The 27,938-nt window shown below is 40.5% G+C and overlaps 1 protein-coding gene across 7 annotated transcripts in view; it reads left to right on the top strand.

The window, feature by feature from the left end:
* NRG3 (neuregulin 3) overlaps positions 1-27,938 on the top strand; it is a gene marked incomplete at both ends in the record, with an annotated part of 1,088,387 nt that overhangs the window by 1,030,314 nt on the left and 30,135 nt on the right. For all 7 annotated transcript variants that reach the window (XM_081246708.1, XM_081246712.1, XM_081246711.1 and 4 more), the window contains 2 exons: positions 13,733-13,835; positions 18,631-18,757. In XM_081246708.1, the coding sequence (XP_081102834.1) occupies positions 13,733-13,835; positions 18,631-18,757 (230 nt within the window). The remainder of the gene's footprint in view (positions 1-13,732; positions 13,836-18,630; positions 18,758-27,938) is intronic.

The raw sequence follows: 27,938 nt of genomic DNA, 5'->3' as shown, positions 1-27,938 counted from the left end.
TAGAGTGTAGGCTTAGTAGTTGTGGCGCATGGGCTTAGTTGCTCCATGGCATGTGGGATCTTCCCGGACCAGGGCTTGAACCCATGTCCCCTGCATTAGCAGGCAGATTCTTAACCACTGTGCCACCAGGGAAGTCCTGAAACTTCCTTTATCGCATTGTTAAATGGACATTGCCTCTTCTGTTTGATTTTGAGCTCCTTGTGAGCCTCGACTACATGTTTTGTGTTTGCTTTTTTAATAAAATGCTTTTTTGGTTTATGTTTCTATTTTTGCTTAGTTTTAGTTTGCAGTGGAGTCCCGTTCAGTCAGCCTTTGGGTATAGGAGGAAGAATGCATGGTTTCCTTTTTGGCTTCCTCAAGCGTGGAGAAAGGGGAGATGCAGGAAAAGCAAAGGATGCAGGACTATCTGACATGGGGCATGAGTTTGGGACCCAGGTCTGTTACTCTTAAGTTATTATATTAACCTTTTGAGCCTCAGTTTCCTCATCTCTAAAATGAAGTTAAAGATTCTCAGTTTTTATCCTGCCTACAGGATCATAGCTGAACATTTGTCTCAATCAGTTTACAGTCTTAACTCCCACTCTGTCCATGGGCAGGACCACAGGGATGTTCCTCAACCCCCTGCAGTAGCATTCCAGGTTCCATTTCCTCCTCTTCATTCCTTCACCTGTCCCCCACCCCCACCCCCACCCCCATCGTTTTCATTCTGTGGCCAGTACTTTGTTTTCCCCTCTGTAGTGACTATTTGGAATTGATGATTTAGTAGGAGAGCCTGCTTGCTTTGTAATTCTGACTTCATCTCTGCACACCGTATTTCATAGTCCCCTTGCCTTCAATGGAGAATAGTCCTGGGGGCAGTCTTGCCCCATTTCTACCCCCACCTTCATGTGCTTCCCCTACTATCCCTGATGCAGAGGGACCGTCTTTTCTGGAAGGGAGTGCATATGTTATTCAATTCCACTTAATGAGGTAAGCAATGAAATATGTTTAAGAGAATATGAATAGGGCTGTAAGTATAGCTGTGATAGCCTCCTGAAAACTATTTCAGATACTTCTTTGTGCCATGACAATTACTTGAGTTGTTTTCTATCCTGTGTACAAGTTTAACTTGTAAATGTCTTTAGCAACAACAACAAAGAAAACTGGGTAAACTCTATTTAATTGGATGAAGATGTCACCTGTTTGTTTTTTTGGGTTTGTTTTTTTTTTTTTTTTTTTTGTAAATTTAAGCAGGACATGTCAACAATTGTCCTGCTGCTGTGATGTTCTGCCCAAAGTTATTGGGCTCTTCAACTGAATGGACTCTGGTTTGGACATTCATATCTTTTAGAATATGCAGACCTGGTAGCTGGATTTGCCACTGCCCTGAACTAGAGGGAGGTGTGTGTGTGTGTGTGTGTGTGAGTGAGGGCTGCATTGCCACCCTCTGGCAATGCAGCCGTCTGTCTGTGAACAGAGTCAAATTCAGTAGGATCAGATGATGCAGAAAACACTGGCTGCTTCTGTCCAGCAAGCTCAAGGTAGAGGGTCTGACACTACCTGAGACCCCTGCTCTGCAACTGAGCAAATCATATGCTCTAAATGGGAAAAGTGCAACTCTCACAGTTCTCAGGGGAAAGAAGGTCACTGAGCCAGAAATATTGTGAGACTTGGTGAAAGGGTGATGCAGAAGGAAGAACAACAGACATTAAATGATTGTTTCTTGAAAGCTGAGCAGGGTGAGAACCTTCATGACACTGTTATGCAGGGAGCAGTCAAAGCACTTCTACCCAGTGCTTGGGACTCACATGCTGTATAGACAGTGTGAATAAAGCTATGCCCATTTTTGTATCTTGCTCTTTGGAAGGAATCATCTACCATGTCGTGCACACACTAGGTTTCTTACATTGTTTCAGGTGATTGTCAGAAGTAGATAGAAGTGTGGTGTCCCTCCCTTGCACAGTCACTCAGGCAACTGTTCCTAATGTCTTCTCCAGAGTTTTCATTGTCACTTACTCAGTCTCATACACAGGCAGAATATTCTGTTCCATCAGTCCATGTGTTTATTTTTATGTCAATACCATAATGTTTTGATTACTATAGCTTTGTGGTACAGTTTGAAACCAGAAAGTGTGATGCCTCCTCCTCCATTCTCCTTTCTAAGGACAGCTTTGGCTATGCAAGGTCTTTTGTGGTTCCATATGAATTTTAGGATTGTTTTTCTATTTCTGTAAAGAAAAAATGTCATTGGAATTTTTATAGGGATTGCACTGAATCTGTAGATTGCCTTGGGTAGTATGGACTACTCAACTTGAAAACATCACTCTGCTCATAGTTCATAAACGTTTACCATAATGTTTCATATTTATTTTTATATGCCCATCTTACCAGCTAGATACAGGATTTGTAGAATTCTACCTTATTTATCTTTATAGCCAAAGTATAATTCTAGAGCAGTGTCTGATATGGGATGCAGGAGAGACTCCAATAGACACAGACAGTAACTTCCGCTAATAAATTTTAATCCTGTTCAGAGATGAAGCCCTTATGAGTTATTCCAATGGGTAGTGGCTACTCCATTAGATTGATCTAAGCAGCTATTTTTTGCTTTAGAAAAGCAAACGTTCAGCCTTTTTTGAAGTATTTACAATTCCTTAGCATGTCACACAATCCTTTTAAAACATTTGTTTGAATAGCCTATGTTCCAAAACATAGTGTATTAATAGAAAATTTGAGAAATAATAAGGCCAACAGAGCATGAAACAACTGCCATTGAGAAGATAGTTTATTATTCACATTCCCAAGCAGGGGGACCACAGCCTGCTCTCAGGGACCCATGAAGGAATACCCAGCTGTGTCAGGAGGCCCAGGAGAAGGAGGAACTGTGGGCAAAAGCCTTTTTTGTGGCCTCCACAGGAAGCAGTAGGTGAGGCAGGGTAAGTAGGCTTAGAATTTGCTAGTTTGAATAATTTCAGCAGACTCTGGGGCATGGGGACTGTCCTTAGTTGTCTAGTATCTGAGCCTGGAGTGACTGGGACAGATGGACATTAGCCCAAAGTGTGAGAGCCTGATAAGGTGGTGGTTGGGAGTGTGCTCTCTGAATTGGTTGGTTTGTATTTGAAAAGTACACTCATAAGCTAGTGGCTTACTACCTCTAGGAATCAGCTAATCCTGGGAGGGGCCGTCCCTTCAGGGTCAGCAAGGCCCAGACGTCAAAGCAACAGAAATAGAAAATAAAAGACATGGTTATTACAGTCCATAACACCAAAAGATATTTATTTTTCTCTAAGCAAGAATGGACATGTGGGCAAGACAGCAGACTCTGCAGCTCTCTGGATACAACTGCTGTTACAAGACAAGAACGATTGCTATGATATGGCTAGGACAGAGTAAACTTGAATTCTCTATGTATTTTTCTTGAAGATTATATACATAAACACCACAGAGACTTGAGAATTTTCCAGATACCTTAAAATCTATTTGATTCAGCTATAGCCGGATGCTTGAATCACTTTCCTTATGGGTCATGTGTGGTTTATCTTGCTTCTGGATATATCTTCCAGAGATTCTTTGCAAGTATCCTCTGTTGCTTCTGCCTCTGTCAAACCATTACTGTACTTACCTTTTGGAACTAACCCTGTCATCTTCTTGGATCCTGTAGCTTACTCCATGATGAAATAAACTTGTCACCAAGCTCCTGTTGGTATCACTGCTGGATGACAATTTGTTTCTTTTAACTTAACTGGGAAGGAAGGACATGGATAGCTACAGCATAAGATTATTGTATATCCATAATTACCCTCTACTGCCCTTTGTTTAGGTAAAAGAGATGAAACTAAAAAGTCACGTTTTGTAATGACAGAAGGATCACTTGATGCAGGTCTTTCTGACATCAGCGCTTGTGAACTTTTTATTTTATTTTATTATTGAAGTATAGTTAATTTACAATGGTGTGTTAGTTTCAAGTATACAGCAAAGTGATTCAGTTTTATATAAATATATATTCTGTTTCAGATTCTTTTCCATTATAGGTTATTACAAGATATTGAGTATAGTTCCCTGTGCTATACAGTAGATCCTTGTTGTTTACCTATTTTATATATAGTAGTGTGTATATATTAATCCCAAACTATTAATTTCTCTCCCCCCCAACCCCTGCTACCCCTTTGGTAACCATAAGTTTGTTTTCTATGTGTGTGAGTCTGTTTTTGTTTTCATAAATAAGTTCATTTTTGTCATATTTCAGATTCCACATATAAGTGATATAAGGTATTTGTCTTTCTCTGATTTACTTCACTTAGTATGATAATCTCTAGGTCCATCCATATTGCTGCAAATGGCATTATTTTGTTCTTTTTTATGGCCAAGTAGTATTCCATTGTATATATGTACCTCATCTTCTTTATCCATTCATCTGTTGATGGACATTTTACTAATATTTTTAATAGAGATTCCATGTTGAAGTGATACTGTTTTCAATATGCTGGGTAAATAAAATTTATAACTAAAGTTAATTTTTCCTTTTTTGTTTTTGTTTGTTTGTTTGTTTGTGTTTTGCTTCTTATACTGTGTCTTGGCTGCCTTAAGTAGATTTGAACAGATACAAATCTAGAGTCACAGTGCTGGAAATTCAGATCTCCGGCTCTGGGGTAGGGCCCAGTTACAGGTGTGTTTGAAAAACTTTGCAGTTATTTCAGAGCTATAGCCAGGGTAGAGAACCACTGCCTAGAGTGCAGAGGCCTCTGCTTTGCTGTCTGGTACCCAACCTGACTCAGGACAGCCCCTGATGGGATACTTAACAACATGGGCCTGAGAAGTGCAAATAGCTATAGGGCTATCACCCTAAGTAGCTGTGCAAATAGCTGACTTTGTAGATGATGCTTATAGATCATGCCAGGTCACCCCTAATATTTAAGGCAATAGGAGTTAAGATTCCTTTAACTTTTATCTCACCTGGCTGAGGGAGGTGGAGATCCATTAAACCAGACTGGGAAGGGTTGGGTGTTACTTTGGGCCTGAGTGTTCTCTGAAGCAAGATTTAAATGGATTTAGTGGATTCGATTTCTCACTCTATCAAAACAAGTCAAACAGTAAAAGACCTATAAACCACTAGGTCAGATTCTCCCCATTGTCAAGAAAGTAGCATGTTATCATTCCAAGTCACATGTCTTGCTCTTAGAATGTAACTTTGCCAATGAACAGTGAATCCTAAGTGATAAAAACTGGGATTAAGAGTATGGATTGGGGGACAATTATTACAGGTTCAGAAAAAATTGAGTTCTCACACCCTTTAACCCTGAAACCAGAAATCAAAGACTGGTTTTATGATAGCATTGTAAACTCACCAATAGATTTATTTTGATTGAATTTGCTTTTTACTTATAATTTATTTGTGGGAGAAATAGCACTTGGAAAGCCAGTGCATGTTGAGCATACCAATGGGAAGACCCAGTGCTTTCCATTTTTTTTCCTAATGTGTTTTATAGCATTCACTTATCTATAGTCGGCCAGAGCTGTACTGTTTGGGAAAGGAGGGAGAGAGATAAGGGATTATTATGAGAAGGTTTATATTTGGTGGGGACTGTGTGGGAAGAAAAGGAAATTACAGGTTGAGAATAAATGTGTTTATGAATTTAAACTGTTATTTCCCCCTTAAATATCAAATTTTATGTGTAATGTTCATCTCAAATCACTTTGTATGGAAATAAGATAAAATATAATTTTGAAAGTTAACATTTTATTATGAAGTAATTATTTTACTTTTTCACAGTATTTTAAATGATGCCCTGCCACAGTGGATGGTGAAGAGCAACAGAATGAATCCCTGGGGTAAAAGGACCCCTTTCTTAGAAAATGTTGCCTCTTTTTGTTACCTCACCAGGCAGAGGGCCCAACCAGTAAAATGTCATTAGACATCCAACCCAGAAGCTGTTGAGTTCAACGAAAGCCTACTGAATACCCTCCCTTGTACAGAGCAAGCACAAGCCAGGTGCAAGGGTCCAGTAATGAAGATGCTCTTGCCTTTGAGGGCTCTCAGACTGGGCTGTGGGAAAACAGATACGTGCATCTTTGACACAAGACAATGCAGTTATGGAAAGATGCAAAAGGAATGCAAATGGGCCCTTGAGAAGAGTTTTCAGATTGGATAGTACTTACATTGTATAGTATTTATTCTGATTGTATTTATGGATCATTGGCTATATTAGTTTGTTAGGACTGCCCATAACAAAGTACCACCAATTGGTAGTTAAACAACAGAAATGTATTGTGTCAGTATTGTGTCATAGTTCTGGAAGCTAGAAGTATAAGATCAAGGTATTGGCAGGGTTCGTTCCTTCTGAGGGCTGTGAGGGAGAATCTGTTCCTGCCTCTCTCCTGGCTTCTGGTGGTTTCCTGGAAATCTTTAGCCTTCCTTGACTTGTGGATGCATCACCCCAAACTCTGCTTCCATCTTCACATGGCGTTCTCCCTGTACGTGTTTCTCTGTGTCCAAATTTCTGTTTTTGATGAGGACACAGTAATATTGGATTAGGGTCCATCCTAATGACCTCAACTTGATCATCTGCAAAATGCTATATCCAAAGAAGTTTATATTTACAGTTATTAGGGTTAGAACTTCAAAATCTTTGTGCAGTGGGGGACACAAATCAACCCATAATGGTGGGAGTTCTGCAAGTAGGGAAGAGGAAGGGGCTTCCAGGTAGAAATAACACCACGCTAAAGATATGGAGCATTTCAGTACCTCCTGGTCATCTCAGCTCCTCTGCACTCAGATGGTTGGGCTGGACCCCTGTCCCCTCTGCCAAGCAGCATTCTTGGAGATCCTTGCCGTGAGGCTAGGCTGTCACTTGTTCAATCTTCCTGATATTCTCATCATGTACTCTCTCACTGCCCCTTCCTGCCAGTGTGTGTTTAATCTCATTGATCTCAAGGTGAGGACCCATTTCATTTGCCTTCAGGACATCTTTCGCCTTAATGAAATACTTTTTTTTCTTTAATAGTGCAATAATCAGGCCATTGAGCGCTTGTTCATTTTTGTCTTCAAGTTCAAGAAAAGACAACTTCAAGAAAAGTGCAAATCCCAGTTTCTAACATTCTAAATATTCTCTTTCCTTTCATTCTCTTTCCTGATCACAGTTCATTTGCAGTTCCTTGTAAGCTCCTAATATTTTAATCTATCTCCAACATTTGTTGGTTTTTAAGAACAAAATTAGGAGGAGGCTCTCCTGTTCTAAGAATAATAAAAACTGAAATAAATCCACTTAAACTTAATCCAGTTAAAATTATGACAAAAATTCATAGGCTTACAATCAGGGAGAGACTGACCTACCCAGATTATGAGGTTGACTTGATGAATAGAAATAAATGCTAGAATTAGTCAGGGAGGAAAACTAGGATGAAGACTAATTTCATAAATGGTGGGATCATTAGTGAACTTGTTGTCTTATAATGACTTTTGCTTCTCTGTGTAGACTTTTTTTTTTTTTTTTTTTTTTGTGGTACGTGGGCCTCTCACTGTCGTGGCCTCTCCCGTTGTGGAGCAAAGGCTCCGGATGCGCAGGCTCAACGGCCATGACTCAGCGGCCCAGCCGCTCCGCGGCATATTGGGATCCTCCCAGACCGGGGCACGAACCCGTGTCCCCTGAATCGGCAGGTGGACTCTCAACCACTGCGCCACCAGGGAAGCCCTCTTTGTAGACTTTTATCTGCAGGGTTTCCGATAATGAATACTTGGATAAGAAGGAGCCCTGGTGATATTGCTAGGTTGACTTTCATAATGAACTGTCAGAGTAATCATGCTTGCACTGACACCTACTGGTGGCATCACAAAGGGTCTTATTTGCATATGTTGACGATGAGGTGGTCTAGGCAGAAAAGTTTTGCTCCTGTATATGACTTACAGGCTTACAGGTGTGTGTGTGTGTGTGTGTGTGTGTGTCTCCGTGTTTAAGCTTCACATTACTTGGATGTCAACACATTTCAGGAAATCATGCTTGAGTTTTATCTCTTACAGACTTAATTAAAACTGATGGTTGGGCCTCCCTGGTGGCGCAGTGGTTGAGAGTCCGCCTGCCGATGCAGGGGATACGGGTTCGTGCCCCGGTCCGGGAGGATCCCATATGCCGCGGAGCGGCTGGGCCCGTGAGCCATGGCCGCTGAGCCTGCGCATCCGGAGCCTGTGCTCCGCAACGGGAGAGGCCACAACAGTGAGAGGCCCACATACCGCAGAAAAAAAAAACAAAAAACAAAAAACAAAAAACTGATGGTACATAGGAATGATTCCCAAGAGGCAGTGGGATCCCAGGGCTCCATACTTGGAGGGGATGTGGAGCTGCCTTTTAGAACATTTCCCATTCCTTCACATATACAGGGATGTGGTCACCCACACTTCTATCCTTAACGTAGAGCTAACCAGAGGGAAATGGTATATAAAAGCTGCAGCTATGATTTTCTGTGGGCATAATTTTTTTTTAAATGTAGTAGAGTTTAACAAGTATTCACAGGGAGACTTTTAGCAGTCTAAAGAGAGTTACAGCTTCCAAAAGCATTTTCCTCAGGCAGCTTTGCATACTAGGACCTAAACTGTAAGCTGTCTGGTTTAGCAAACAGTGCTGTACCCACAGGTTTTCCAAGGATTCTGGGTCTCTGGGGATCAGGAGCACACTGAGAGTCTGTTTGGGGGAGAATGTAAAAGACACAGCCCCTCCTCAAGTAGGATCACATGAATTTCATCTGCTAAAACATCTGGATAGGAAATTCAAAACTACTAGTAGAAAAATTCAGTTAACAAGAGGCAAAGTGCAAGGAATGATCAGTAAATAAAACGACAGTAAAATAAATTCCTTCAGTATTCCTCCAACAACTACTGACAGTCAGCAAGTCACTGACTGCCTGTGGGTAAGGTGAGTTTTGCATTAGAGAAGTAAAGTATTTTAAAGGCCAGTTGTTTTGTTTTGTTTTTTTGCTTCAACACTGGCTTCAGGAGAAAAAGGGAAAAGGAAGGAAACTGGCATTTTGTGTATCCATTACATGCCACTAGATGGACACTTTTTTTGTGCTCTCCTATTGAATCTGTAAACAAATATGTGAAATATGTAGTATTTTCCCCATTACTGATAAAGACAATGGTTGAAAGAAGATAAGAACAGTTGTAGCTGGTGTTTAAACCGAGGGGTAAGACTGGCCAACGACACTGCTCCCTGAGTGAGGTGGGTTCAGGGGAAGAGTGGGGTTAGCATAGGGCAGCACTGGTGTCTTTCAGAGTCTTGGGCCAGGCTGCCTGCCAAAAGGATTCTTTCTACTTGGTCCAATGTCAGTTTCCAAAAATTCACCATAATGTTATTACCTTCTCTTTTTTCCACCTTTATAATATGAAATATGATCATATAAAAAGAGAGGAGGGCTTCCCTGGTGGTACAGTGGTTGAGAGGCCACCTGCCGATGCAGGGGACACGGGTTCGTGCCCCGGTCTGGGAAGATCCCACATGCCTCAGAGCAGCTGGGCCCGTGAGCCATGGTTGCTGAGCCTGTGCGTCCGGAGCCTGTGCTCCACAACAGGAGAGGCCACAACAGTGAGAGGCCCACGTACCACAAAAACAAAAACAAAAAAACAAAACCAAAAAGAAAAGAGAGGAGGGAGTCCTGTGCACCACAGAAGAGAAAATGGAACAGAGTTGGGAGACAATGCAAACACACTTTACCAATTCCTGTCGAGCCAAAGATTGATTTTGCCCTCATAAATGACTTTATAATCTGGGTTTTTAAAAAATGGAATGCAAAAATATTGATGTTCCATAGAATAATAACAACAACTACCATATATTAGATAGAACCAAATTAAACGGCCAATGTCCAGCCATTTATTACCCCCATGGCAAATTTTATATTGGTTCAGACTAATACTTAATGATTACTCCAAGTTAGGCACTGCAATACTCTGTATATTCTAACTCACTCAATCCTCACAACTTCCGTACAGTGAAGTTCATGGTTGCCTCATTACAAGTAAGGCATTCTCTGCTTTCAGGAGTTAGGCTGGAATTCTAGATCCTAAATCCAGGCTAAGTGGTAGAAGACAGGGTAGGTTTGGAGAAAGTGCATTTACCTTGCAGTACGTGGGATATGCATGACAGAGGACCCCGGGAGCCACGGGGGCTGCCTTCATGGTTCCGTTAACTTGCTCATGCAGGTTCTCCAGTAACCTCTACATCACTAAATTAAAGGACTTTGTTTTATTTGGCTTCTTAGAAGCATTTAGTAGCCTGTTTTTCTAGAAAAATACCCTGTATCTTTTCTTCCATGGCACTATCAAGTTTTATTATTGTTGTTTGTTTTATTTTCCTTTTATTTATTTATTTTTTCTTGCCTGATTGGCTGCTCCTTTTTTGTTTTTTTTTTTTTAATCCCCTCTGCAGGATCCTTGTCTTACACTTCCATGAAATTTTGGAGTCTCTCAAAGCTCTATCTTAGAATAGAATGCCTAAGATTCTCTTTTTACTCTATATTTTCTCTTGGGGCTGTCTTATCAACACACTTGGTTTCAGTATATGCATAACCCCAAATATTTTTATCCAGAACCCTGTCTCCTCCTCTTAACCCAGATCTATACATGTAAATGTCTACTTTACACTGCCACTTGGCTATCTTATAGGCTTTTAAAATTCACCAACTCCAAAGCTGAATTTGATATCTTTCCTTTCAAGTCTGATCCCCCTCCAATAAGCTCCATCTTAGTTAAGAGCATCCTTGTCTAGTCCCTTAAGTATTTTCAGCCTAACTGCTGGGCTTCCCTAGTGGCTCAGTGGTTAAGAATCTGCCTGCCAATGCAGGGGACACAGGTTCGAGCCCAGGTCAGGGAAGATCCCACATGATGCGGAGCAGCTAAACCCATGCCCTACAACTACTGAGCCTGCGCTCTAGAGCCCACGAGCCACAATTACTGAAGCCTGTGCTCCTAGAGTCCATGCTCCGTAACAAGAGAAGCCACTGCAATGAGAAGCCCGTGCACCTCAACAAAGAGTAGTCCCCACTCACAGCAACTAAAGAAAGCCTACGTGCAGCAATGAAGACCCAACGCAGCCAAAAATAAATAAATTTATTTAAAAAAACCTAACTGCTTTTCACTTCTGTTTACTGTCCACCATGGTTGTTACTATTATCATAGAAACATCCATCATGTCTACGCTGTTGTAATGGCCTTCTAACAGGACTCAGCATTTACTTTATCCCTTCTAATCTTTTCTGTAAATTGCAGGAAAAATAAATGTAAATATTATCACATCACACTCCTCTTCTTTCAAATTTTTCAGTACCTTCCTGCTATTGTAAAGACATGTTCACTGTATACCATGTTCCTGTTGTTTCTGTGTTGCTCCGCTAAGCTGGGAGAGTATAGAAAATAACTTGTGCAAAGGCCCTGGGGTAGGGTAAATAACTTCCAGATTCCTGAACATGCCATTTTATCTCCTACCACAGGGCCTTTGCACAAGCTGTCTTCTCTTCCTGGACCACTTTGCCCATCCCCATTCTTCTTGCCTAGTTGGATCCTATTTTATACTTAAAATCTCTGGTCTCTATGATTAGGTCAATTTTCCAAGGATTTTATACCTCCTTGTTATAACATTTATTACAGTCAGCATTTCATATCATTGCCTTTATTTAGACAGAAAATTGAAATTTATAAAGGTAAAGTAGTATACCTTTGGTTACTCATATGAAAGGTGGCTAAAATTAAAGTCAGATCCAAAATTGCCAGACTCCCAACCCCTTGCTTCCTGCTCCTCAGTGTGCTGGTTCTTGTGTAGCACTCTGAATCAAAGGCATTGAGAGCACCATCATGGTAACTACACCTGGGTCTATAAATCCACTCGCAGTCTTTGGAGTTTTAATTTCACTCTTGATTTTGAACTCAGAAGTGATTTTATGCATTTCCCCAGGCTATATTTGACTAGCTTTAAAAACTAACAAAGGGCTTTCCTGGTGGCGCAGAGGTTGAGAGTCCGCCTGCCGATGCAGGGGACACGGGTTCGTGCCCTGGTCTGGGAGGATCCCACATGCTGCAGAGCAGCTGGGCCTGTGAGCCATGGCCGCTGAGCCTGTGCGTCTGGAGCCTGTGCTCCACAACGGGAGAGGCCACAACAGTGAGAGGCCTGCATACTGCAAAAAAACAAAAACAAACAAACAAACAAAAAAACACCCAGCAGATGTTATGCGGAGATCATTGTTTAGTGGATACAGTCTTATTTCTTTTATTTTAATAGGTATTGTTATCCACCATTTTCGTAGTTCTTTTTATTGGCAGAAGCAGGGTGGGGTAGATTATTATATGTAAATCATGCTTATTCCATTAGAGTCATCAATTCACAGCAATTAAGTGAAATGGAATTCTTTATAAGTTGGTACATCTACTTACTTGTTTCCAAATTCAGTTGGAAGATTTAATGAGCGTACAGATGTGGATGGAAAGGATGACATTCTTTAAGATGGCAAGATGCCCAAACAAGGTCTCAATGACATGTTTTTTTATCTCTTTAATTTGAACCTTTCAAAATTTAAATGTCAACCAAGGCTTGCCAGCGCCACACGATTGCCCCTTTTCATTTAATCAGAAATGTGGATAATGTGGTATTTCTCTTAAGTTTACTTTCTGTTTTTTGATACTCCAGTCTGAATAAACACATTGAAAATGTAAATAAAGCCTAAGAGGGGAGAGAAGAGAGGATAGTTCTTCTAATACATTGCTTCCCAATACACTGTTGCAGGAAAAAACTTTAAAATGTACAGTCGTATCTGAAGAAAGGATATAGTGCATGATCTCAGGAAAGAAGGAAAGGAGAGAGAGAGGGAAGGAGGGATGGAGGGAGGGAGAATGAAAAGAAGGGAAGGGAAGGAAAAAGGGAGGAGGAGAGAGGGAGAATGAAAGAAAGAAAGGAAGGGAGGGAGGAAGGAAGGAAGAAAAGAAAGGGAAAGACTATAGTCTCTATGCTGTATAAAGAGAGAAATGAAGACAAGAGGAGGATAATTAACAGAAAGAAAGTTCTGAGATCTATGGATAAAAAGGTCTTGATGAGATGGAAGAACTGTTTCAGTGGACATATTTCAGAAAACGAGCTAGAAGTGTAAATGCCAGTGTCTGAAAAGTGAAATGCTTGTTTTTGAATTCTTGTCACTTTTTGCAATATAAGATGCTCTAAGATATGACCTTGGTAGTAGAGGTTGAGGTTACTGTGCCAGATCATTGGTATTGAGGAATGAGTAAATATTCACATGTATATCGAAGTTCTCTTTCATTAATGATGTCAATCATAGTAATGGGTGGATGAACGGGAAACTGATGGCCAGGGACAAAATCAGAAAATTCAGTGGCATCAGTATCACATAAATTGGAAGTCATCACTGGCATAGGAAAGTTCTGATAGCAGATTATTTTGGGTCCCACCATAATTTTTAAAATGTATGTTCCCAGTATGTTCTCAAGTCATGAAATATATTTTGATAATAAGATTCATAACTGTGGTATCTGTGTATGAGTTCTGATTTAGCCATGCACATACAAAAATAAAATAAAATAAAAGCAGCTGTCCTATAGACCATTGCAAAGAAACTGAATCATAACGTCCTTATGTTTTCCTATTCATGACAGGAACAAAACTTTGCTTTGAAAGGCTCCTACCAGTTCAAAAGTACAAGGACGGAGATTGTCTCTGCTGTGCCATGCTAACATCCACTCTACTTCTCTTTTTCAAATTCACAGAGAGTGAAGAAGTTTATCAGAGGCAGGTGCTCTCAATTTCATGTATCATCTTTGGAATTGTCATCGTGGGCATGTTCTGTGCAGCATTCTACTTCAAAAGCAAGTAAGACCATTTCTCTCAGTGTTAAAAGGTTACTTCTCAGAAGAAGTACTTTGTCTTTCTTTAAAGTGCTGAGCTCAGTACTCAGTCTGAGCTCCAGGCAGAGGGATTTTGTGCAAATTGTGTCCATCAGACTTCCATAAGTAACTCTCAATCTTTTGTAGCCTGTGGTGAATGTGTACAGTGTGTGCATGCATGTGTGTGTGTGGTTTATCTTTGATGCACATAGTGATCATTCCTCTCTGTGATCATGAACATTCTGTGTTCTTTGCACTTTTGATTGCCTGCCAGAATTAATGGCTCAACATTTGCCTGTCACTAAGGGGTTAATAACTCTTCTGAAAAGAGAGGTCACTGCTATAGACATAAATATTATCAACTAGTATCTAGCCTTTCATTGAAAAAAAAACCAAACAATTTCTTTTTATAGTGTTTTTACCTGCTACCCATCAAGGTTTTAGCCAAATATGAAGTATGAATACTGTAAAATCTACTTTGCTTCACCATTTAGTATGCACGTCTAGAATATGCCCTACACTTACCTTGCCAAGAAACCAAACCTTCTGCCAAAAGCACTGTTTTTGGGGGGCTAATAAGGTAGAATTAAAAATATACATATATATGTATATAAGTATGTATGTGTATATACATATATATTTACTCCACATAACTTTGGTAGAGGTATCTTATTTATGTAAATGACATAATCTACAGTTAAAATAAGAAATGCAGATAAAAATATTAAGTTCCTTGGTTTCTTGGAACGTATGCAGGCCTTGAGAATTTGACACAGATTCTGTTCCTACAGCTTGTCGGAAATCCAAACCAACATGTAATTGCTTTATATTGGACCTGTATTTATTCTACCCATTTGCTCTTCTAAATATGGACCAATTTCCAAATACAGTCTGTGATACCTGTCTTCATGTTGTATATGTTGATCTTTAAAAAGAACAGTGATGAATGATTTTAAAAAATAATGGAAACTCGGGTATGAATCCAGAATTAGTGACTATTATTTTTTAATAGACTATTTCAGAATAGGTTTAGATTTGCAGAATTACCATGAAAATAGTACAGAGTGATCCAATGTACTAGAATATACACTTCCCAGAGAGAGTCAGGACTTACCCAAAAGCTTGTATTCTCTTGCATTCTCTTATGTATGTTTTCCTTCCCATAATCCTTCAGAAAACATTCTCTTATGTATGTTTTCCTTCCCATAATCCTTCAGATGCTGACACTCTGGTCCTTTCTCCATTCTCTTGTCTCCCGTGGTATGGCATGACCTCACCCGATGGAATATTACAGCACATTGTTAGCTGATGAAAGTTTGAACGTAGGTAACATGAAGAGGTAGGAGTGAGCAGCACCTTCCTGAATTTAGGGGATTTTCTGACTGAGTTAATTGAACCCCAACAAGGGCTTTGAAGGGCACACTGAAAGAAATTCTTTTCTCCTCACTCCCAGTAAGCCCATATATTCCTATAAGTAGTTAATTGAACTATTAATTGAGCCTTTCATATCTGACTGATACGGCTCACATAGCAATTATAAATTATTCTAGGTTTTCTTTTTGCTTTTAACTCATATGGGCTAAGAAGTGTAAGGCTGGGAGCCCTTAGTAGACTTTGGAAATGCAGGACATGATTCAACTCTAAAAATGGAATCAGAATAGGAGAAGAGATGTTCCAGGAGCAGAATAATTTGTTCCAGGGACAAATAATTATCACAACCGGGAAAGCACAGGAGGAAAAACCAGTAGAAAGCAGATGTGCTCCTAACTTGCCCTGACTATAGGTTATCACCCTCTGAAGTAAGAGATTTTAGATCACAAAGCAAGGCTTTTAAGGACAGGCAACGGATGTTCTGATATGATGCTATGATTCTCTTCAGCTGTGGCGGTCTTAGTCCCCCCAGCTGCTAGTACATAGCTATAAGAGTTACCTGAGGGCTTCCCTGGTGGCGCAGCGGTTGAGAGTCCGCCTGCCGATGCAGGGGACACGGGTTCGTGCCCCGGTCTGGGAAGATCCCACATGCCGCGGAGCAGCTGGGCCCGTGAGCCATGGCCACTGAGCCTGCACGTCCGGAGCCTGTGCTCCGCAACGCGAGAGGCCACAACAGTGAGAGGCCCGCGTACCACAAAAAAAAAAAAAAAAAAGAGTTACCTGACCCAAGATAGCCAGCATCCAATGACAGGTCAATGTGAAGCTTTGAAGGCCTAGACCTTTGCCCCAACTTGGGGTGCAAGGCCATGCCAGTTTCAGAGCTCCCCGTGGGATTTGCAGAGGTTTTCACTGAGACTGTATCACATTCCAACTTCTCCCTCTGCCCAGTCCTGCTTCCTTCCCTTCATTTCCACAGACGTTGATCCAAAGAGCCCTCCCTAATAAAAATCCTGCACGCTATCTCCATCTCAGTATCTGCTTCCCCAGGAAGGCAACCTGCAACATTACAAAAAACATCTCCCGATGGACTGGTGATGCCTGATATTCCACCACTTTACACCTCATTTCTTTCTGATGAATTGAGCCAGAGCAACTTAAAGCTCACTGAACTATAGAATCAGACTGACATTGTTAGGCTAGTGGGTTCCAGTGCGAAATGCCCGTGTCTTGTCTTCCCCAGAGCAACTGCTCTCATGAGAGAGCTAATGGTATTGCAGGCAGACGCTTCTCACTTCCTTTGGTCCCATTTGCTGAGGGGAGGAGGAAAGAGCAAAAATGTGTGTGCTTGGGAGATCAGAGGGATGATGGGGAAGGAGGCAGGTTCAGAAAAGAAAGCCCATTTATTCTGGAATACTAGTGAGTCAGTACGGGAGCAAGAAGAGAGTAAAGAAAAGCAAATTATAAAAAGGATTTAGGAAATGCAGTCAGAAATTTTTATCAGGAATATTCCTTTAGAATTTTACATTTCCCAGACGCCAAATTATGGAATTACTGAAAAGATCGTTAACATTTCTACTATTTAATTCTTAGGAAATTAATTGTGTCCTGACTCTGTGCCAAGCCCCCTTTTACTACTTCATGATGATTCACTCAGTAGAACTTCCTCATCTCCAGTTTGCTTCATCAGTGAATCCCTGATAGGATTTTGTGGCTAACATGTGCTTCTTAAAATGCTGATATGATAGATTTGTTTCTAACAATAGGCTACAGATTAGCTGTTAGGAAGTAGATAGATTATTAGAAGTGCATTAAAGCAACTGAGATAAAAGCCCCCCCAAATGATTGAAAAGATAAAATAAATATTTAAACAGAGCTACATCACACCAGTATTGTAAATTCAGAGGAGATAATGATGCTCCAAGCCTCCAAATCCTGTAGCAAATACTGTGACTTGCCTGTGAGAGAGGCAATTAACAAGATCTCTTCTTTTATCTTGAAGCCAGTGTTCTAATTCCTCTGCAGCATCTGCCCATAAAATTAAGCATGTGTTCTCACATTTAGTTTCCACAATATTTATGGAAGAGAGCTTTTCCAAACTCCATTGACAGATGAGGAAACTGAGGTTCAGAGAAGTTTTGGAAATCAATCATTTTGATTTGGGGAATCAAAGCAAAGCTGGGGGGTGGCAGAGCCAGAATTCAAATCTCAGTCACTGTGATAACTCGAGCCCATGGTGTATAGAGTGCTGTCTCTACCTGGAAAATCTCACTGCAAGAGATGGTGCACAGTCTCCACCAAAGGCTCTCTCCTAGGCACGGACCTTGGAGAAGAGGCAAAAAAGTCTAGGGGGGATGATTCTGCAAAGTTTGTTTGCTTTTTTGTTTGTTCATTTTATAGGTACTGAGTCTTCTGCTGATAGATAATTGCTGTAGAGCTCTTGGGAGAGAGCAGCTAATAAGCCAGTAATTGTCACATCCTTCTGATATAGCCACTGAATGGTCAGAACAACAGTCACTCCACATCTGCAGAAATATTTTACTTGGAGTCCAAAACCTGAGAATAATCTCAGCCTTCCTATCAAGAAGATGCATGACCATGGGCAAGTGGTTTGACAGTTGTGAGCGGTGGCTCAAAGTGCAAAGTACACAGCCATACTCGCTGGGTTCAAATCCAGCTCTACCACTTACTAGCTATGTGACTTTGGGCAAATTATTTAACTTCTCTGTGCCTCGGTTTTCTCATCTGTTAAATGAGTATAGGATTAATGCCTCATCGCACACGAATTATCGTGAAGAATAAGTAAGTTGAGACATGTAAAACACTTAAAATGATGCTTGGCACATAGTAGGTGCTCTTTAAGAGTTAACAATTTTTATTATTTACAAAAGTTCTAATAAAAATCTACATTCAGGGCTGATGGTAAAAATAAATGAACTGTTTCTAAACTGTAAAAAAGAAAATATACCCCTGTTATGGTATATGTGGAAGCTATGCAGTCAAGCCACACTTATTTGAATTGGACAAATATAAATGTAACTTTGCAAGTATGTTATATGTGGTTGTTAGGTCCAAGCTTCAAAGATTTCCAGTTGTCACTTCTTCAAAGCATTCCTAATTCTTTTCAGTTGAGCACTCAGGGATAGGGACCTCTTGCATCCAATAGGGACAGGACAAGGAATTACATTTCTATCTGCCTTTGGAGTGCCACTGGGTGTGAATCCTGGCTGATAACAGATAATGCCAGTATTTCTTGGTGGGGTTGAAGATGAAAGGAGGATTCTCTTTGTTAAGTGAGTTTATCTAGCTTTAGCAAATGACAAATATAGATGTTGGGAATGAATGAACCTCAAAAAATATGAATAGAATAAATTTATGTAACTATTTATACATGGATTTATTTAAACCTGCAGGAAACAAGCTAAACAAATTCAAGAGCAACTGAAAGAGCCACATAACAGTAAAAACTACAGTCTCAAAGCATCCAGCACAATGGCAAAGTCAGAGAACTTGGTGAAGAATCATGTCCAGCTGCAAAATGTAAGTTACATGTCTATACGTCTCTTCCCACAGTCCATCTCAGTGCTTCCAGTCCAGAGGGGATGGGGAGCCTGTGATCAGACTTGCATATTTTTTTCAGTACTCTGTAGATTTTTCCTTAAATCATGTTGCATTTTCGTGTGTGCACACAAGTACTGGATAAAAGGAAGAAAAATTAAATCTCAGCTCTTGATTACAATCTGTAATGTAATTGATCTCTGGAAGCAAAAAGAGCTTCAGTTGTTTGTTCCATAATCTCTTACTGAATCCTTACTTGTCAGAAATTGCGCTGGGCACTAGGGGTACATTTTTCCCTACTGTAGGAAACTGATAGGGTAAAAAATACAGACATCCAGAGGAGGCTTGTAGGATGAGATGGTTGATATTGCAGCAGAGATTGGAGAAGAGACCAAAGGGAGGTGGTGGGGGCAGAAGTGGAGGCAGCCCAAAATCCAGGCTTGAACAGGATTTTGAAGAATATGAAAGGTTCATCAGAGAGTCAAAGAGCAAAGAATACAAGACTAGAACAAAGAGAAAGGATAAACCCATGGAATCCTAAGAATACATGCTATGTTCAGGCAACTCTGAGTTAAGGGGTGTGAGCGAAATCAAAGGTCAGAAACATGGGAGGGAAGAGTTGTGGTCCCAGAGTTGGGACTTCCTAACACCAGGCCTTAAACAGATACCAGAACTTGAAGTTAAATCAATGCAAGCTCTTTGAATCCTACATTCTTTCTAAAGTGGTTTTAAAAATTTCTGAGTTATATTACAAAACACTAAATTAAAGACAAGCAAATGTTCCCCAAAAGGTCCTGCTGCTTGCAGCTCGAAAGAAAGCCAATACTCCAGAGACAAGTGTAACTCCCAAGATTTTGCTCCGTGGAAGTTTTTAAGAGAGAATCGAATCATTGGTGGGGTGGGGTGGGAGGGGCAAGGAATCAGTGTCTTTGTAATCTTCCACTGTGTGCAGACTTTCTTCTGATTGGTTTGTGGTGAGGTAACTGGGTGGTAGTCCAGGAATTTGGTGTTCAGCCTGAAGTTGCCATCCTCTACCTAGGTAGGGGCCTTAGTTCCTGCAGAAAAACTCAAAGATATCGTTATGAATATTTCATGAGAAGGAACCAGGCCCCTGTCCCATGCAACACTATTGTTTCTTGACTGCTTCTCTTTGTTTCTGCATTCCCTCCCTTCCCTGATTAGTAACTGTTTGAATCTGCTCTTTGGAACTAAGGGAGGGTCAAGGAAGCTGAATGAAGCCTATTTCCTACAAACAAGAAATGAGGACACATAAAGGATTTGTATCTGGCAGGGCCCCACAGGGTCCGGCTCCATTTCACAAATGCCATATAAGACATACTGGAAGATTCCTATCTGGGTAGCAATTCTTTGTCCCCCACCAGACTGCACTTCCAGATTCTGAGACACAAAACAAAAGCACAAAGGCCATGATATAAACCTAGTATTTGAGTATAATACGCAATCACCCAGGACACATTGACACCCCTCCAAATGCTTGAATCACTGGGAATTTAAACATCATTTGTGATTTTAGGAAATCATTACCCCAGAAGTCGCCATTATGCTCTGCGTGACAGATGTACTTAGATGTTTAATGCAGAGTTCATAAATCAGAATTGCTTCCCAGCAAAGTTTTGTTAAACTTGTAATCATGGCTGTGTGTAGGGATTGTTCTTTTCAGAAACAGGGTGAATGATTTTGCTAATGATTTCTAACGAGTATTATCCCATCACTGTAAAAACAAATGCAGTGATGGAGGGCTTCTTTGTATCTGAACCTGTCAAAGATAAAGCCAGAGTCTAGTTAAAGTAGTAAGGACAGACTTTTGATCAGTAATATACTGTTGCATTACGGAAGAGAATCCAGTTTGAACTGAACCCAACTTCCATTCTTACAGAGGTGACTGGGAGTTTTAAAAGGAGAATGAGGGAGTAGGGAGGGGAAACAGTGGGGGCTTGACAGAGTCAGGGAGGTGAAAAATTACAAAGAGTTGGTCATAGAAATGCGATTAGGCCAGCTTTGTCTGTTAGCTGACCATTATTGAACTTAGGATCCTGTTGTTGCAGGAAAACTGGGGTGCAAGTCGATGGTCATACCCCAGGTCTCGGGTGAGTCCCTGGGACGGGCCGCCAAGTGAGGGTCCTTGGCCTTGTGTAGGAAAGAATTCAAGAGCTAGCCACAGTAAAGTGAAAGCAGGTTTGTTTGTTTGTTTGTTTATTTATTTATTTATTTATTTATTATTTTATTTTTTACAACTTTATTGGAGTATAATTGCTTCACAATGGTGTGTTAGATTCTGCTTTATAACAAAGTGAATCAGCTATACATATACATCTGTTCCCATATCCGTTCCCTCTTGCGTCTCCCTCCCTCCCACCCTCCCTATCCCACCCCTCCAGACGGTCACAAAGCACCAAGCTGATCTCCCTGTGCTATGCAGCTGCTTCCCACTAGCTATCTATTTTATGTTTTGTAGTGTATATATGTCCATGCCTCTCTCTCGCTTTGTCACAGCTTACCCTTCCCCCTCCCCAAATCCTCAAGTCCATTCTCAAGTAGGTCTGTGTCTTTATTCCTGTTTTACCCCTAGGTTCTTCATGAAATTTTTTTTTCTTAAATTCCATATATATGTGTTAGCATACGGTATTTGACTTTCTCTTTCTGACTTACTACACTCTGTATGACAGACTCTAGGTCTATCCACCTCATTAAAAATAGCTCAATTTCATTTCTTTTTATGGCTGAGTAATATTCCATTGTATATATGTGCCACATCTTCTTTATCCATTCATCCGATGATGTACACTTAGGTTGTTTCCATCTCCGGGCTATTGTAAATAGAGCTGCAATGAACATTTTGGTACATGACTCGTTTTGGTTTTTTTTTTTTTTTTTTTTAGTTTCTGCTTTATAACAAAGTGAATCAGTCATACATATACATCTGTTCCCACATCCCTTCCCTCATGCATCTCCCTCCCTCCCACCCTCCCCATCCCACCCCTCCAGGCGGTCACAAAGCACCGAGCTGATCTCCCTGTGCTCTGCGGCTGCTTCCCACTAGCTATCTACCTTACGTTTGGTAGTGTATATATGTCCATGCCTCTCTTTTGCTTTGTCACAGCTTACCCTTCCCCCTCCCCATATCCTCAAGTCCATTCTCAAGTAGGTCTGTGTCTTTATTCTCGTTTTACCCCTAGGTTCTTCATGACATTTTTTTTTTAAATTCCATATATATGTGTTAGCATACGGTATTTGTCTTTCTCTTTCTGACTTACTTCACTCTGTATGACAGACTCTAGGTCTATCCACCTCATTACAAATAGCTCAATTTCGTTTCTTTTTATGGCTGAGTAATATTCCATTGTATATATGAGCCACATCTTCTTTATCCATTCATCGGATGATGGACACTTAGGTTGTTTCCATCTCCGGGCTATTGTAAATAGAGCTGCAATGAACATTTTGGTACATGACTATTTTTGAATTATGGTTTTCTCAGGGTATATTCCCAGTAGTGGGATTGCTGGGTCATATGGTAGTTCTATTTGTAGTTTTTTAAGGAACCTCCATACTGTTCTCCATAGTGGCTGTATCAATTCACATTCCCACCAGCAGTGCAAGAGGGTTCCCTTTTCTCCACACTCTCTCCAGCATTTATTGTTTCTAGATTTTTTGATGATAGCCATTCTGACTGGTGTGAGATGATATCTCATTGTACTTTTGATTTGCATTTCTCTAATGATTAATGATGTCGAGCATTCTTTCATGTGTTTGTTGGCAGTCTGTATATCTTCTTTGGAGAAATGTCTATTTAGGTCTTCTGCCCATTTTTGTATTGGGTTGTTTGTTTTTTTGCTATTGAGCTGCTTATAAATTTTAGAGATTAATCCTTTCTCAGTTGCTTCATTTGCAAATATTTTCTCCCATTCTGGGGGATATCTTTTCATCTTTTTTATGGTTTCCTTTCCTGTGCAAAAGCTTTGAAGTTTCATTAGACCCCATTTGTTTATCTTTGTTTTTATTTCCATTTCTCTAGGAGGTGGGTCAAAAATGATCTTGCTGTGATTTATGTCATAGAGTGTTCTGTCTATGTTTTTCTCTAAGAGTTTGATAGTTTCTGGCCTTACATTTAGGTCTTTAATCCATTTTGAGCTTATTTTTGAGTATGGTGTGAGGGAATGATTTAATCTCATACTTTTACATGTACCTGTCCAGTTTTCCCAGCACCACTTATTGAAGAGGTTGTCCTTTCTCCACTGTACATTCTTGCCTCCTTTATCAAAGATAAGGTGACCATATGTGCGTGGGTTTATCTCTGGGCATTCTGTCCTGTTCCATTGATCTATCTTTCTGTTTTTGTGCAAGTACCATACTGTCTTGATTACTGTAGCTTTGTAGTATAGTCTAAAGTCAGGGAGCCTGATTCCTCCAGCTCCGTTTTTCGTTCTCAAGATTGTTTTGGCTATTCGGGGTCTTTTGTGTTTCCATACAAATTTTGAAATTTTTTGTTCTAGTTCTGTGAAAAATGCCAGTGGTAGTTTGATAGGGATTGCATTGAATCTGTAGATGGAGTTGGGTAGTAGAGTCATTTTCACAGTATTGATTCTTCCAATCCAGGAACATGGTATATCACTACATCTATTTGTATCATCTTTAATTTCTTTCATCAGTGTCTTATAATTTTCTGCATACAGGTCTTTTGTCTCCTTAGGTAGGTTTATTCCTAGATATTTTATTCTTTTTGTTGTAATGGTAAATGGGAGTGTTTTCTTGATTTCACTTTCAGATTTTTCATCATTAGTGTACAGGAATACCAGAGATTTCTGTGCATTAATTTTGTATCCTGCTACTTTACCAAATTCATTGATTAGCTCTAGTAGCTTTCTGGTAGCATCTTTAGGATTCTCTATGTATAGTATCATGTCATCTGCAAACAGTGACAGCTTTACTTCTTCTTTTCCGATTTGGATTCCTTTTATTTCCTTTTCTTCTCTGATGGCTGTGGCTAAAACTTCCAAAACTATGTTGAATAAGAGTGGTGAGAGTGGGCAGCCTTATCTTGTTCCTGATCTTAGTGGAAATGGTTTCAGTTTTTCACCATTGAGGACGATGTTGGCTGTGGGTTTGTCATATATGGCCTTTGTTATGTTGAGGAAACTTCCCTCTATGCCTACTTTCTGCAGGGTTTTTATCATAAATGAGTGTTGAATTTTGTCGAAAGCTTTCTCTGCATCTATTGAGATGATCATATGGTTTTTCTCCTTCAATTTGTTAATATGGTGTATCACATTGATTGATTTGCATATATTGAAGAATCCTTGCATTCCTGGAATAAACCCCACTTGATCATGGTGTATGATCCTTTTAATGTGCTGTTGGATTCTGTTTGCTAGTATTTTGTTGAAGATTTTTGCATCTATGTTCATCAGTGATATTGGCCTGTAGTTTTCTTTCTTTGTGACATCCTTGTCTGGTTTTGACATCAAGGTGATGGTGGCCTCGTGGAATGAGTTTGGGAGTGTTCCTCCCTCTGCTATATGTTGGAAGAGTTTGAGAAGGATAGGTGTTAGCTCTTCTCTAAATGTTTGATAGAATTCGCCTGTGAAACCATCTGGTCCTGGGCTTTTGTTTGTTGGAAGATTTTTTTTTTTTTTTTTTTTTTGCAGTAGGCGGGCCTCTCACTGTTGTGGCCTCTCCCCTTGCGGAGCACAGGCTCCGGACGCACAGGCTCAGCGGCCATGGCTCACGGGCCCAGCCGCTCTGCGTCATGTGGGATCTTCCCAGACCGGGGCACGAACCCGTGTCCCCTGCATCGGCAGGCGGACTCTCAACCACTGCGCCACCAGGGAAGCCCCCTATTGGAAGATTTTTAATCACAGTTTCAATTTCAGTGCTTGTGATTGGTCTGTTCATATTTTCTATTTCTTCCTGATTCAGGCTTGGCAGTTTGTGCATTTTTAAGAATTTCTCCATTTCTTCCAGGTTGTCCATTTTCTTGGCATAGAGTTGCTTGTAGTAATCTCTCATGATCTTTTGTATTTCTGCAGTGTCAGTTGTTACTTCTCCTTTTTCATTTCTAATTCTATTGATTTGAGTCTTCTCCCTTTTTTTCTTGATGAGTCTGCCTAATGGTTTATCAATTTTGTTTATCTTCTCAAAGAACCATCTTTTTGTTTTATTAATCTTTGCTATCGTTTCCTTCATTTCTTTTTCATTTATTTCTGATCTGATTTCTATGATTTCTTTCCTTTTGCTAACTTTGGGGGTGTTTTGTTCTTCCTTCTCTAATTGCTTCAGGTGCAAGTCAGGTTGTTTACTCGAGATGTTTCCTGTTTCTTAAGGTAGGATTGTATTGCTATAAACTTCCCTCTTAGAACTGCTTTTGCTGCATCCCATAGGTTTTGGGCCATCGTGTCTCCATTGTCATTTGTTTTTAGTTATTGTTTTATTTCCTCTTTGATTTCTTCAGTGATCACTCCATTATTAAGTAGTGTATTGTTTAGCCTCCATGTGTTTGTATTTTTTACAGCTCTTTTCCTGTAATTGATATCTAGTCTCATAGTGTTGTGGTCGGAAAAGATACTTGATACAATTTCAATTTTCTTAAATTTACCAAGGCTTGATTTGTAACCCAAGATATGATCTATCCTGGAGAATGTTCCATGAGCACTTGAGAACTATGTGTATTCTGTTGTTTTTGGATGGAATGTCCTATAAATATCAATTAAGTCCATCTTGTTTAATGTATCATTTAAAGATTGTGTTTCCTTATTTATTTTCATTTTGGATGATCTGTCCATTGGTGAAAGTGGGGTGTTGAAGTCCCCTACTATGAATGTGGTACTGTTGATTTCCCCTTTTATGGCTGTTAGTATTTGCCTTATGTATTGAGGTGCTCCTGTGTTGGGTGCATAAATATTTACAATTGTTATATCTTCTTCTTGGATCGTTTCCTTGATCATTATGTAGTGTCCTTCTTTGTCTCTTCTAATAGTCTTTATTTTAAAGTCTATTTTGTCTGATATGAGAATTGCTACTCCAGCTTTCTTTTGATTTCCATTTGCATGGAATATCTTTTTCCATCCCCCACTTTCAGTTTGTATGTATCTCTAGGTCTGAAATGGGTCTCTTGCAGACAGCATATATATGTGTCTTGTTTTTGTATCCATTCAGCCAATCTGTGTCTTTGTTGGGAGCGTTTAGTCCATTTATATTTAAGGTAATTATCAATATGCATGTTCCTATTCCCATTTTGTTAATTGTTTTGGGCTCATTATTGTAGGTCTTTTCCTTCTCTTGTGTTTCTTGCCTAGAGAAGTTCCTTTAGCATTTGTTGTAAAGCTGGTTTGGTGGTGCTGAACTCTCTCAGCTTTTGCTTGTCTGTAAAGGTTTTAATTTCTCCATCAAATCTGAATGAGATCCTTGCTAGGTAAAGTAATCTTGATTGCAGGTTTTTCTCCTTCATTACTTTAAATTGTCCTGCCTGTCCCTTCTGGCTTGCAGAGTTTCTGCTGAAAGATCAGCTGTTAACCTTATGGGGATTCCCTTGTGTGTTATTTGTTGTTTTTCCCTTGCTGCTTTTCATAGGTTTTCTTTGTATTTAATTTTTGATAGTTTGTTTAATATGTGTCTTGGCATATTTCTCCTTGGATTTATTCTGTATGGGACTCTCTGTGCCTCCTGGACTTGATTAACTATTTCCTTTCCTATATTAGGGAAGTTTTCAACTGTAATCTCTTCAAATATTTTCTCAGTCCCTTTCTTTTTCTCTTCTTCTTCTGGACCCCCTATAATTCAAATGTTGGTGTGTTTAATGTTGTTCCAGAGGTCTCTGAGACTGTCCTCAGTTCTTTTCATTCTTTTTTCTTTATTCTTCTCTGCAGCTGTTATTTCCTCTATTTTATCTTCCACCTCACTTATCCGTTCTTCTGCCTCAGTTATTCTGCTATTGATCCCATCTAGAGTATTTTTAATTTCATTTATTGTTTTGCTCATCATTGCTTGATTCATCTTTAGTTCTTCTAGGTCCTTGTTAACTTTTTCTTGCATTTTGTCTATTCTAATTCCAAGATTTTGGATCATCTTTACTATCATTATTCTGAATTCTTTTTCAGGTAGACTGCCTATTTCCTCTTCCTTTGTTAAGTCTGATGGGTTTTAATCTTGCTCCTTCACCTGTTGTGTGTTTTTGTGTCTTTTCATTTTGCTTCTCTTACTGTGTTTGGGGTCTACTTTTTGCAGGCTGCTGGTTTGTTGTTCCCGTTGTTTTTGGTGTCTGTCCCCGGTGGCTAAGGTTGGTTCAGTGGGTTGTGTAGGCTTCCTGGTGGAGGGGACTAGTGCCTGTGTTGTGGTGGATGAGCCTGGATCTTGTCTTTCTCGTGGACACTTCTACGTCTGGTGGTGTGTTTTGGGGTGTCTGTAGCCTTATTATGATTTTAGGCAGCCTCTCTGCTAATGGGTGGAGTTGTGTTCCTGTCTTGCTAGTTGTTTGGTATAGGGTGTCCAGCACTGTAGCTTGCTGGTCATTGAGTGAAACTGGGTGCTCGTGGTTAGATGGAGATCTCTGGGAGATTTTCACCGTTTGATATTACGTGGAGCTGGGAGGTCTCTTGTGCACCAGTGTCCTGAAGTTGGCTCTCCCACCTCAGAGGCACAGCACTGACTCCTGGCTGCAGCACCAAGAGCCTTTCGTCCACACGGTTCCTCAATTTGGAATGATTCGTTGTCTATTCGTGTATTCCACAGATGCAGGGTACATCAAGTTGATTGTGGAGCTTTAATCCACTGCTTCTGAGACTGCTGGGAGAGATTTCCCTTTCTCTTCTTTATTCTCACAGCTCCCGGGTCCCAGCTTTGGATTTGGCCCCGCCTCTTCGTCTAGATCGCAGGAGGGTTTCTGTTCTTCGCTCAGACAGGATGGGGTTAAAGGAGCAGCTGATTCGGGGACTCTGGCTCACTCAGGCCCCAGGGGAGGAAGGGGTACGGAGTGCAGGGCGAGCCTGCGGTGGCAGAGGCCGGCATGACGTTGCACCAGCCCAAGGCGCGCTGTGCGCTGTCCCAGTGAAGCCATCCCAGGATCCGGGGACCCGGCAGTGACGGGCTGCACAGGCTCCCCGGAAAGGGGGCATGGACAGTGACCTGCGCTCGTACCCAGGCCTCTTGG

Source organism: Mesoplodon bidens (assembly GCF_964165515.1).
Source record: "Mesoplodon bidens genome assembly, chromosome: 1".
Lineage (NCBI taxonomy): Eukaryota > Metazoa > Chordata > Mammalia > Artiodactyla > Ziphiidae > Mesoplodon > Mesoplodon bidens.
This window is presented reverse-complemented; position numbering and strand designations above follow the sequence as displayed.